The following is a 13,431-nucleotide window of genomic DNA, read 5'->3' on the forward strand; positions in this document are numbered from 1 at the left end:
AAGTCTCTGAAGGACATTTGTCAACTTTACCTTATTGTCCTTCTGGTGTCACAAAGGGACAAACACTAGCAGAGATGGTTCTCTCCATTTTACACGCGAGGTGTAAGTGACTTGTCACAATATCCACTTAGGCACTGCTGTACTGGCCTACCCCACGTGTCTGACCAGGTCTCATCGAGATCCTGTTCCTCTCCTGCACTGTGCCTTTATCTTTCTGTCTCTGTGTGTTTCTTTAACGCGTTAGGCCTCTTTGGGTGTTTTTGGCTGGACTGGTGTTATTTGATCTTCTCTCCCGAGTCAGGAGCCTGCTGCTGAGGTGTGGCCTGGAAACCTCTCCTCTCCTTTTAAGGTTCTGCTTTGTCTTCCCTCCAGCTCTGACTTACGGATCTAATCCCAAGCCCCTGTTGTCTTTACAGCAGTCCTCATTCAACGTCAAGGTGCTATTTTAATAGTGTAATCCATCGGTTAGTAATCTCCTTTTGCTAAACTAAGTCTGGGCAGAGAGGAGCCATATGGTGTGTCAGTGAGAGTGAGAAGGAGGTGGCAGCATTGTCTCATTGCCAAGCTGGGATATGACTTTCATGTCCCCTGGGGGAGGCTGGGCTTCCTGGGACTCACCCTGGGCGAGGGGAGGGGCTGCCTGGGCCATGGGTGTGCGGGACTTTTTCTCAGTGGGTTGAATATCCTGGAGAAAGGTAAAAACATCCAGCATACAAACTAAGAGGCCTGGGAGCCCTTGACCCAGCTTGCTGAAGGCAACAGGGCAGCTCGTGTTCTGCTGAGGTGAGGGGAGGTGAGCGGGGCTCTGCTCCCTGGATCCATCCCCATGCATCCTGCACCACTTTTGTCTCACGTAATGTTTCCCGTAATGAGGCTGATTGTCTCCACTAACCGTAGGAGTGAGTGTTGGAGGGCAGGTCAAGCTTCCCCAGCAGACACGCCAGTCATTCTTAGAGTAGCCACCAGGTGGCAGGCCTGGGACTTAGAGCTTACAAAGCTTGATGGGATGTGGGAATGAACCCTGATTGTGACAGCCTTTGAAGCTCTGGTAGAGACATTCTTCACCCCTCCCTGTTCCTACCACGCTGCCATCTTCCCTATTGGGAGCCTAAGCTCATTGTCTTCCTAGAACTGTGGTCCTAGGAGGTAAGAGCTGCCAAGAATGTGGCTGACCTGCATCTTCCTTGCTCTGTGCTCCCATTCTGCCCCATCACTGAGGCTTTAAGGACTCAGGAATATCCTGAGGTTGGGTGAAGATGGTGGCTAAGTAGTGGAGATTATTTTTCTGATCTCCTTCCAACACACACACACAGACACACACACAAACACATGCACACACACATGATTTTAACCTGTGGTCCTTGGCATGAAAGTCCTTTGTTCAGCCCAAGACTGCCCTATTCCCAGGGCTTTGTTGAGATCCAAGCCTTGTCTAGGCTTGTCTGGGGAGTGACTGGATCACACGGGTCCTGAGCCATCCAGACCAGAAGCTTCTCACCCCTCGGGTAACTCTGGAACCAAAGTGCCATGGTCCCTTCACCTGGGGGTGACTCAGGGCTCTTTTAGACCACCCAACATTAGGCCACAGCAGAGCAGATGTCCCGTGCTGCCTCCTGGGGTTGGGACAGAGCAGATCTACATGTTGGGGTCAGAGTGGGTTTGGCCAGCTCTTCCTGAGCCCACGGGGGCCAATAGGTCTTCCGTCCTTTCTCCCCCAGCTCCTACAGACCTGAGGAATATAACGTGCTCACATAGTCACTTCTTTGTGGGTGGAAGACAGGGAAGCAGAGCACACCCCCCTGGAGGGTGTGTCAGAATCTTGGGTGACGGGGTGTGGAGAGGGCATGTGAGGCTTGGAAAAGCCCAAGACATTCGTTTTGGTCCATCCCTGCCTATAACCAATATACAGCTCTCACCTCCAGGGTATTAAGTGCATTTTAATTTCATTAAATAGATTGTCCATTTTCTTCAATTATAAACAAAATATATGCTCATTGAAGAACATTTGGAAAAAAAATTTAAAAACCAAAAGGAAAATGAAATTCCCCACTCCCTTATCCCATTCTATCATCTGGAGGCTACTTCTATATTTCCTTCTAGTCTTTTTTTGAAATAGATATATATTTTTTTTTCATAATTGGGACCATAGGTATACACAGTTTTTTCCCCCTGTTTTAAAAATCAACAGCATAAGTATTTCTCACATCATTTAAGATTATTCCAAAGGGCGATTCTAATAGCTCCATGGGACACCATCAGGATTCCTTAATGAATTTAATCATTTTCCTATTGTTGAATACTTGGTTGTTTCCATTTTTTTTTTTGCAATGATAAATAATTCTACGTGAACCTCTGTCCATAACTCTATATCCTTTGGAGAAATCATCTGCGTGGAATTACTGGGCCCAAGGATATGAACATTTCGAGGGCTTCAGACACATGTTACCAAAGAGTCCTCACCAAGGTCCAGGTTACCCTGCCCCCAGTGGGATATGAGGGCAGCAGGCAGTCACAGTGTCTCAGCTGATCTAGGGAGGGTTGGTATAGACGGGTGCCCATGTCTACCAAGCCCCACTCTGGGCGTGGCTTCCCCAGCCTGGCCTGTGGCTGAGGCTGTGTCCCAGCAGGGCTCTAGATCACTCGCTATGGCCCCTGAGACTTTTGGATTGCTTTCCTTAGGTCCGGCATGAAAACAGATGTGTGGCCCTGGAAAGGTGTCCCTGCTTCCATCAGGGCAGAGAGTACGCCCCTGGAGAGACGGTGAAGATCGACTGCAACACTTGGTGAGGCCTGGGAGGGGCTTTCCTGGCGATCCAGCCATTGGGGGTGGAGTGAGCAGAAGTGGGGACGCAGATCAAGATGCCGTGAGGGCTGACACGGCCACAGGACCTCTGGCACTTGCCTCCAGCACCTTCTCCTTTTGTCTGTGCCTCTGTTTGTCTGTCTGTGAAGTGGGGAGACTCTGTCATCACCTGTGCTCACCCCACAGAGACCCGCTCCTAGGGAGAAGTGTTTCTGTGCAGGGAGATCCTGGGGAAGATGAGGACCTTGTCTGTATCTGTCATTGCACATGTGACCAAGCTGCCAAAGGGCGTGGAATTTGGAGCGTCCTTCTCTGGCCTTATACTCCCCCCTGAGCATATTGCAAATGTGCTTGTAATGGTGTTATTTGAAAAGCGACCTTGTGAGGGTGGCTGGTTTTCCTTCTTCCTTCTCCTTGGCCGTCCTTCCCATAGCCCTTGCTCTGCTCATTCACCCTGCCTTTGACTTCGGGGCTGTGCACAGGTTTAGGGAAAGGTCCATGTGGACAGAGGCAGGAAGGGCTGGGACCCGGAAGGTGCTCAGCTGTGTCTTGGGCCTGAGGTCTGAGCTTACCACCCCTGACGCACAGAGTGGGCTTCCTGATATCAGCTTTGGTTACGGGCTGGTGGGATGGGGCATGTGGCGGTCGGGAGATCACTATAGACTTAAACATATAGCTATGTATACACAAAACCTCTCCTGGCAGAAGTTCACAGTTGATCACTATTTTCCCGACTCAGAACTTTCCTGCCGTTCTGTCTTGTCTTTCTCATTAGCCTCAGAGTGTTTTCAACATCCATGTCTCTGTTTTGTAGAGACCCTGTGGCCACTCTCAGGCAACTTCCAGGAAGGAAGTTTTAGTGAATCCATAGCAAGTGGTCCATAGAGGATCTGGGCTCTTCCCCTGGCTGCCTGGATCACCTTGGACAATCCATTCCCTTCTTTGCTTCAGTTTCCATCTTGTAACTGAAGAGCAGTGTGGCTTCCCTCTCTCCTCCTGGGCCTCATGCTCTAAAGATGTGTCAATTCACAACCGCAGAGTTCCCCAATCCCCTCATTCTGTGAGGTCCAGGCTCCACAGGCCACAGATCTTCCACCTCTGGAGGCTTCCAGGAGGGCTGGCTGGCACCCCAGAGCATTCTATGTTCCTTCTTTGTCTCCTCATTTCCTAGATGAGCCCCTCACACCCAAGGTGCCCAACCTATCATCCTTCCCATTACTATTCCTAGTGTCTGTCGGGACCGCAAGTGGAACTGCACGGCCCACGTGTGTGATGCCACGTGCTCTGCCATCGGCATGGCGCACTACCTCACCTTCGACGGGCTCAAATACATGTTCCCCGGGGAGTGCCAGTACGTTCTGGTGCAGGTGAGAGTGAGGGAGAGGAGAGGAGGGTTCTGTCTGTTTCTAGGAGGACTGGGAGGTGCTGACTGCAATTTGGGGGCTCCTAGGTCAGATTCTGTTGTTCTCTCTGCAGAAAAACTCTGGGGGCTGGTTTCTACTGGAGTAATTTTCCACCCCCTTAAAGAAATGTCTCAAGAGGTAGGGGGCTTGAAACTCAGAGTAATTGTCCATTATCCTTCAGCTCACCTGGAGACTTATTAGAACAGGACAGAAGCTCATTTGTTCACTGGGATTGTGTGGGGGCAAGGCTACCATCAGCCTAAATTAGCACCAAAATGGATTTAGATAAAGGCATCCATTCCTTCTAGCAGACACAGCCTCAGTCAGGATGCACGGTGAGGAGTGGAGCCCAGGCTGGATTTCAGCCCCCACTCACCCTCTCTGCTACTACCTTTGTGTGGGGCACAGCCCACATGGCCTTATGCAGCGGCCCTGTGCAGGTAGATGGTTGAAATGACCCCTGGAGTTTGCTTCCCGCCCTATGATCCTGTTGCGTTCTCCACTATTTTCATTTCTAACCCTAGTGCAATTCAGTATGGGGAGGAGATGGGGGTGGGGGCACAGAAAAGTCATACTGCCCAGCAGGATGAGAAAGACCCCGGGAAATCCTAGCCAGTGAATGAGGGCACCAGCCCCTCTGCCTCCCTCTCCCCATGCATGGATTCCTGTAAATTTCTCTCGCTGGTTGATACCAAAATGGGTAAGCAAGGAGGTATGAGTGCTTTTCTCATGAGGAATGAGATGGCTTGGACTCTGTGACGCTTTAAACAAACGTGGTCTGTCTCTATTCTTGGGAAGAGGAGGGATGGGGGCTTGGTGTGATCTGAAGGGAGGACCACAAACCCATAGGACCCTTAGCCCCTGTGAACTGCAGGGCCCTGTGAGTCAGGGATTGAGGGTGACTGAGCACGCACGCCTGCAGAGCATGCTGGGAGTGAGCAGCTGCACTAGGCAACCTTGTGCAGAGAATGCTGGGAGTGAGCAGCCACACCAGGCAGCTGTGTGCAGAGCATGCTGGGAGTGAGCCCCTAAGCCTCCCCCTCCCACGCCCCAGTCTGGCCCCAGAGAGCCGTGCAGCATGTTGAGGAGACGGGGCATGCATACCATGGAAATGGTTTTACCGACACCTGTAAACCTAGGTGGGGTGTATCCCTCTCTAGAGCTTTCCCACAGATCATATATGGAAGCCTGTCTTTTGATGATCTGTCTGTCTCCCAACCTTGGTAGCAAAAGACTGGACGACACTGGCTCTGGGGCTCAACCACTCAGCCAGTATATAAAGTTTGAGCAGCCAGAAAATATGACTAATTCAGTGCAATGAGAAGCAGCCGGTCAGATCGACCGCTCTCCAGCTCTTCCCCTGCCCAGGCAAAGCTTTCCCAAGTGGGCCAGTTTCAGAGAGTCTCCTTTCAAATGGTGCCCCTCTGTGGGTTGCTTGTTTTCGTTCCCCACAGCCCATTCCTGTTGTCCCTTCTGATACTTTGTTCCCTCCCCTTTCTCCCTTCCTCCTTTGAGAGGTATTATCAAGACTTATCTGTTCTCTTTCAGAAAAATCTCAGCTGGTGACAAGAATAATTTACAAAGCACTTGCACCTTTGTTCCATCTTTTAACCTTCACAATCCCATTAACCCAACACCAACCCATTTAACCTAACAATCCCATTAAGTTGGTGGATCCCATTTTATAGAGGGGCAGATTATGTGTGTTGTGTGTATGTATGTTTGTATGTGTCTGTGTGTGTGTGTGAACATAAGTGTGTGTGTCTGTGTATGTGTCTTGTGTGTGTGTGTGGAGGATCAGAGAGGTAACTGACTTAATGTTATTCAATAGTGGCAGAACCAAGGCCACACAGGTTTTCTAAGTTGAGTGTTTTTTTTTTTCCTATCACACCACAGTAATAGCCACCATGAGGAGGTATTTGTCAGAAACGTGTCCTCTTTTGCTTAATTTTCTATGGAACTGACCATTAAGGACCAGCATTCCCTCATCTTCTATTCCCAAGATGGTAGCTCAGGACTGGTGCTGTTGTTTCAAAGGACCTTTGGTTACATTTCTGGGCCAGCAGTCCAGCAGTCTGGACATTCAACTGGAATTTAGAGCCACAAGTGCCATGTGTCAAACTGTCCTAGTTACCTGGGTGAGACTCAGAACTAACAAGCTCTAGGTGGGGGCCTTTAGGCTGATGTCTCCATCAAAGCACTGCACATGCTACTTTCCCTCTCCCTCTCCCGCCCTCTCTACCTTGTGTGCATTACCACCCTTGCCCACTGACTGTAGACACCTGGATCATATGGAATGGTGAGGATGACACACCTCAGGGAGTTTACCTGAGAGTGTCCCTCCCTCCTCCCTCCCTCCCTCTCTCTCTCTCTCTCTCTCTCACACACACACACACACACACACACACACACACACACGCACACACACATGCATGGACATGGTAACATCCTATAACACATGCTCTTCAAAGGCCTGAGATGACGAGATGCCAATATTCTGATCTTCGGAGAGGTAGTAGGGATAATATTTCTCTCCTGGCACCCCTTTCCCCCAGGATTACTGTGGCAGTAACTCTGGAACCTTCCGGATCCTGGTGGCAAATGAGGGGTGCATCTACCCCTCAGTGAAATGCAAGAAGCGGGTCACCATCCTGGTGGAAGAAGGAGAGATCGAACTGTTGAATGGAGAGGTGAGTACCAGCCTCATCCCCTCCACTCTCACGTCCCTTTGTTCTTCTGTCAGCCGATTACGAGCACGTATCAAGCATTCATTTAAAACTTGTGTGGGTGGAATTGGTGCAGCCATTAAAGAGCATGAGGTAGAGCTGTATCATCCAACCTTGACATGGTCTATGAGGAGAACAAGTTGCAGATGGATATGGTGTGATCCCATTTTAGTAAAATAAAGTTCAGAGATATGTGTGGAGAAGACGTGTAGCTGTCTGCATAAGCACAGAAGAGTCAGTGCTTACCTCTGGAGGGCGGAGTGGAGGTTGAAGGGCAGGAGGACTTTCCCTTTTACATATGTATGCATATATAGAAAATACATACATGTAAAATATATATTATATACACATATATAAATATCTATGTATATTGGGAAGTGATGGTATTTTGGGGGGTTTTTACTTTCTTGTATGTTTTTCAGTTCTTTTCAGATTACTCTTTTTGAAAGAGCTGAAAAGAGAAGTAAAGAGGTTCAGTCCCTGTGTACCAAGAGCTTATGAAGTGGTTCTCGGAAGGGTACACAGAACCACCTGGGAGATATTGTTTAAGATGTTGACATCGGGGTCCCCCCTGAGATTCTGACTCAGTAGGTCTAGGTGGGGTCCAGGAATCTGCATTTAAAGTGGCAGATAGTCCGTAGACCATAGTTTGGTTCCACTGGTCTGACTACATCTAGTGCCAGAGAGACCCAGGATTTGGGATCAAGCCTGTCCTGATATCTTCATCTTGTTCCATGGCCTCAGCCTGTATCCCTGCCTTCTTGCAAATACCCACCACTGATATCAGGGAACAGGAGGTGAATTCTCCTCCATTATGGAAGAAAACTGTTCAGCAAGTGTGTCCTATCGACTGTGGGTCAGCAGCGTCAACTCCATTTCAAAGGACAGCTCTACTTAGGACAGGTGACAATAGTGATGTTAAATAGGAGGTGTGCACATATATTAGCTCTACATGTTGTATGTCACCAAGGAGAGGACCTTTACAAAGCAGTGACAGGGTCTCAGCATCAGATCAATGTTACAAATTAGGCCGTCAGCCAAGCATGCTGAGACGGGCTCTGGTGAGGTGAAGTGAGCCCCTCAGCCTCTCTGTCCTCTGGGCAGCGACTCTGGGGAGTGGGACGTGGGGGAAGGAAAGGAGTCTCGTGCTCATTTTCATAAAGGGATACATTTTTAAATCAATTGCCTAGAGGTGCTTAAAATCATTGCCACGTTAAAAACCTGTCTAGGGGACCACATGTATTTAATGACCAAGTGTCAAAAAAATTCTTTTTGTGAAGTGATGGATGACCTTTTGCTAGTTGGTTTCATTGCATTTTTAATTTCATAATTACGATTTTGCTGCCACATCTATTATTGTTCCTTAGTCATAGGATTCTTGGACGGCGGTAGGCGAGATGGGCATAGAAACATCCAGGCAGGGTGCTGGCCCTGAAGGGGCGAGATCTGACCGGCTGGGACAAACGACTTGTGGTTCTGGGGGGCTGTGGAGACAGGCATGGGTGTGGGGTAGAGGGAGGAGCTGGACACTCATGCGTGTCCTTCACCCCCCTGTTCTCACACTCTGTCCTCCTTCAGGTGAATGTGAAGAAGCCCATGAGGGATGATACTCACTTTGAGGTGGTGGAGTCCGGCCGGTACATCATTCTGCTGCTAGGCAAAGCACTGTCTGTGGTCTGGGACCGCCACCTGGGCATCTCTGTGGTCCTGAAGCAGACATACCAGGTCAGTGGTGTTTCTGCACTTCCTCTTCATCTTGTCTGTGACTTGTTGTTTGGACCTTCTTCAGCTTCCTGAATAGCAACACACTGCCTCTGCCCTCTGTCTTGGGGGAGGGTGGGTGGTCATCTAGTCTAGCCTTCTCCCCTCACACATACGATCATGGACTCAAGGTTTAGAGTTAGTCTTGGCCGTTTCACTCTTCTCACTCTGACTCCTCCTGTGCCCCTTAGAAGACCCCATGGTTACACTGGGCCTACCTAGATGATCCAGGACAATCTTCTTATCTCGAGATCCTTAACTTCGTCACATCTGCAAAGTTCCTTTTGTCATGTATGGTAACATATTCATGGTTCTAGGGATCAGGCCATGGACATCTTTGGGGGACCAAGGTTTTGCCTGCCACAACCCTAGTGGAGATCATATCCTGTGGGGATATGATTTGATTGGTCTGATGAGACCTGTCTAAAGAGGTGACGTATGAACAGAGTCTTCAGGGAAGGGAGGGAGTGAGCCGTGTAAATATCTGGACGACAGAACTTAGGCAGATGGAATAGCATGTGCAAGGGCCCTAAGGTCGACAGTGTTTGGAGTGTTTGAGCAAGGAGACCAGTGTGGCTGGAGAAGAAGGACTTGGGGTGAATGGTAGTTAACCAGGGCAGAAAGGGGGCAGAGGCTATCCCATGCGGGATGTTAGGCCGTGTAAAAGTCTTTGGCCTTTTGTCCAACTGTGAGAACATTCTTCTTATGTTTCCCAATAACTTAGATCCATTGTACCAAACCAAATTCTCCCTAGTGAAGCAAAATATAGTAAATCACATCTCTTTATCCCAAGACATGGTTCCAATATGTCATAAGAGCATAGTACCTTTTCTTTTCCAGGCCAAATATTTCCAGTTCTTCCCATGGTTTCTATGTGACGGTTTCCATTCATTCAGTAATCACTTGTTCAGGACTTGTTGTATACTGTACACCACAGTAGGTGAACACAGAGATGAATAAGATATTATGTCAGCCCTGGTGGCATTCATTATATAGCAGAATCCTGGCTAGCCTGCTCTGAACAGGCTGCAGTTCTCCAGGTAAGGGACTCCCCTGTCCATAGTAAAGTGGGACCATAAGGTCCCCTCCTTGGGCCTCTACATTCAACACTGATGTAGTGTTGAACCACCTCCTCTCTCTACTTAGACCCTTACTGGGAAGGTGATGGTTTATACTGGAGATTCCAGGGCCAAGACTGCCTAATTTCCACCTCAGCCCTTGGCCAACTATGTCACATGGGCAGCTTCCCTCTCTTTGTGAATGACCTTTGTTTCCTTAACTTTAAAATGAGATCAGTGAGGAAGCCTGAGAAAAGGCCGTGGAAGGGCAAGGCTTTGCTGATCACCCTGGTCTCTTTCTGGGTCTCTATCCCTCTCCCCTACCCATCCTCCTCTTCATCAGATGAGCCTAGCCTCCTTCGCTCCTGGAATCCTCCTTTCCCTGAATCAGAGAGTTTTCCCTGAGGTTGGCAATGCTCATGCTCTCCACTTGTCCATCAGGAGCAGGTGTGTGGCCTCTGTGGGAATTTTGATGGCATCCAGAACAATGACTTCACCAGCAGCAGCCTCCAAGTGGAGGAGAACCCTGTGGACTTTGGGAATTCCTGGAAAGTGAGCCCGCAGTGTGCTGACACCAGGAAAGTACGTCTGGGGTCTCTGTATGGACTGAGCCTGAGGGGCCTGCTTCCTAGAATGTCACCCCATCTCATCAGGGTCAGAGGGTGGGTGGTGAGTGCCATGAACTGCAGTGGGGCAAGGCTTGGGAAGGGGGTCTCTTGGGTCCTTCTGGTTGACTGTCTTTTGGTTCATCTGTGTACTCTTGCCCTGGTCCCCAGGTTCCGCTAGACTCATCCCCTGCCTCCTGCCACAACAACATCATGAAGCAGACGATAGTGGATTCCTCCTGTAGGATCCTCACCAGTGACGTTTTCCAGGACTGCAACAAGCTGGTGAGGCCCACCAGGGTAACTGAGGCAGAAGAGGCTAACTGAGACTCAGGGCTGGCCCAGGGGCTTGGGCACTCAGACCGTGAGCCTCTACTTGTGGACACTACCTTAGAAATGATCTGCATCAAGTCACCTCTTTACTCTCTTGGCTTCAGGCTGGGAAACAAAAAGGATAATCGACAAGCAAGCGATTCCTGGCAAATCATTTTCCTTCTGGGCAGGGCATAGCTCTTCAGGGCATCTGCCAGTGCTTCTCTCCTGGCCTCAGTCTTAGGGTTTGTTCCCCCACAAATTATCTTCTCTCCAACACTAGAGGCCAGGGATGTCATTTTCCCGTGACCCGCTATGTGTCTGGACCTGAGCACCCCCACCCCCTGCTCACAAAACCTTTTAGCTCCTAGTTGTTGTCTCACAGAAACTCTTTTCTGGCCTTAATTCCAGTGATTCTGAGCTCTCACTTTATGGCTTCTTTTTGTGTCTTTATCTCAAATGGTGATAAGGAATTCCACAAAGTTAAATGCAGTTTTCTCTCTGTCTCTATATGAATGTATGTACACACACATGTATTCGGGGCTATGTGCAGGTATGCGTGTGTGTATGTGTATATGTACACACACAGCCATGTACACACACTTGCTGCTCTGTGCACCACCAGTGTGGGAGTGACTGGTTGAATACGTATCTCAGTTCTCTTTCTATCCATCCAATGATTTTTAGTCCCCGATGACTCCAAAGGATACTTAGGATTCCCTGGTTTGATGGAAACCCTGGGCATCTGAGTTGGAAGAGTGAAGACAGTGCGAGGAGTCAGGGGAACTGGGATCATTGGAATGTCTTAGAAACAATGACCCATGTAATGTCTGAATTTGTTCCTATCACAACTACCCCGAAAAAGGCCAGTGTGTGTCGTGGCATATTTGGAGGCGAGAGAATGTGGGAAGTGGTTACTGTGATCGAACATGGATGGTGGGTGGGCAACCCCTCCATGCGGATTGGGGTCAGAGTCCAGGAGTCCGCAGGCTGTCCTACTGTCCAGCATACTAGCCCCATAGCACCTCAGTGAGGCAACTGGAGGGGTCTTGGTGTATTTCCTCCTTCTCTTTGCTGAGTTGAGGCAAGGAAAGAAAGCGACCAGCATGTGTGTGTTTATGTAAAAACCCCAAACACCCATGAGGTTGGGAGTGGGTTATGGGGATGGATAGATGACTGAGCAGATGGATAGAAGGGAATGTTCTTTTGAAAAATTCTTAGGTGTATCTATTCTATGAAAGGCTGGCAAAACTACTTTATTCAACTTTTCTTGCTGTAATCCAGATTAGAATTAGGAATTCTGCCTTTTTACCCATTCCCTGTTTGGGAGCATTGGCCTACATTTCTCCTTCTACCCTGGAGCTCATCTATCACTGGAACATCTTCACCCAGACCAACAGCCAGGGTTCCTAAGTGCCAGTCCCAGGCCTAGGCCACCCTGAGGATCCCTTGCAGGTGGACCCTGAGCCGTTCCTGGATATTTGCATCTACGATACCTGCTCCTGTGAGTCCATCGGGGACTGCGCCTGCTTCTGCGACATCATTGCTGCCTATGCCCACGTGTGTGCCCAGCATGGCAAGGTGGTGACCTGGAGGACAGCCACATTGTGCCGTGAGTCCTGATACCCCTCGTGGTCTCAGACACCCTCCCCTCAGCCCTCATGTGTCTAGACTTTAAGACCTTAAAGTGGGGTGCCGGAGCACAGCTTCATGGGAGAGAAGACAGAGCTCTAATGTGGGGATGGATGGCCGAGGGCTGAAGGGAGTTAAGACACTGATGTGAGGAGAGACAGGGACAGGGACTCAAGACATTAATATGTGGAGGTTCTTCTGAAGAAGTTCTGGAAGAGGGAGAAGAAGGAACAGTGATGAAGAGCAGAAGGAGGTCAATAGATGTCTTTAATTAGACACTATCATGTCTGCCCATATGAGTGATCAGTTCACACATTTACATAAGGTCTTCCTTCTTCAGGTGTAAGCAGCTGATTGTTTTTATACTGAAAACTCATTCAGAACAACTAGATTCCTGGTGTAGGTGGTTTAAAAACCCGGAAGCCTCTAATATTGGTGACTTCTGTAGTTTCTTAGCTCCCCAACACAGTCATCATCTCCCCCAGTGCCATCACCACCAGTGGTCTCACCACCATCTGTTGGGGCCTTCGGTGCAGTCCCAGCTTCTCAGGTTGCATGGGGCTGCCTGGCACCTTCACGGCCCTGCCTGTTTCTTCATCCACACAGCCCAGAACTGCGAGGAGAGGAATCACCGGGAGAACGGGTACGAGTGTGAGTGGCGCTATAACAGCTGTGCTCCTGCCTGTCCCGTCACGTGCCAGCACCCCGAGCCCCTGGCGTGCCCTGTGCAGTGTGTGGATGGCTGCCACGCACACTGCCCTCCAGGTGAGGCACCTCACCTGGGTGGGGATGGGCTGGCAGGATGGGAGAGCTTGTTAGGAGAGGTGATTCCCTGTCCTGCTTGCTCTCGGCCTTGCCCAGAGGCACCCTATCTCCAACCCTCCAACCCTAGGTTCTGTTTCCACATGTCCTTCCATCAAAGCCAGGCCAGCTCTGAGTTTTGTGAAGTTGAGCTCTGATACGGTACTTCCGTTTGCCTATTTATGGGTTAATCATCTCGAGCAGCACTTTCTGCTGCTGATAGAACTTTCTGCAATGATGAGAATGTTCTATTGAGATGTGACTCATGTGTCTGAAGAATTGAATTTTAAATTTTATTCATTGGTACTTAATTTAAATTTAACTAGCCAC

General features: G+C 49.4%; 1 protein-coding gene across 1 annotated transcript in view; it reads left to right on the forward strand.

Annotated features, from left to right (window-relative positions):
- Positions 1-13,431, forward strand: part of VWF (von Willebrand factor) — a 152,692-nt gene that overhangs the window by 78,757 nt on the left and 60,504 nt on the right. The window contains exons 19-26 of the mRNA XM_058559008.1: positions 2,680-2,783; positions 4,032-4,170; positions 6,762-6,896; positions 8,511-8,657; positions 10,193-10,333; positions 10,528-10,641; positions 12,124-12,280; positions 12,907-13,065. Coding sequence (XP_058414991.1) covers positions 2,680-2,783; positions 4,032-4,170; positions 6,762-6,896; positions 8,511-8,657; positions 10,193-10,333; positions 10,528-10,641; positions 12,124-12,280; positions 12,907-13,065 — 1,096 coding nt within the window. The remainder of the gene's footprint in view (positions 1-2,679; positions 2,784-4,031; positions 4,171-6,761; positions 6,897-8,510; positions 8,658-10,192; positions 10,334-10,527; positions 10,642-12,123; positions 12,281-12,906; positions 13,066-13,431) is intronic.

This window comes from Diceros bicornis, chromosome 17, assembly GCF_020826845.1.
Source record: "Diceros bicornis minor isolate mBicDic1 chromosome 17, mDicBic1.mat.cur, whole genome shotgun sequence".
In the NCBI taxonomy this organism is placed as follows: domain Eukaryota; kingdom Metazoa; phylum Chordata; class Mammalia; order Perissodactyla; family Rhinocerotidae; genus Diceros; species Diceros bicornis.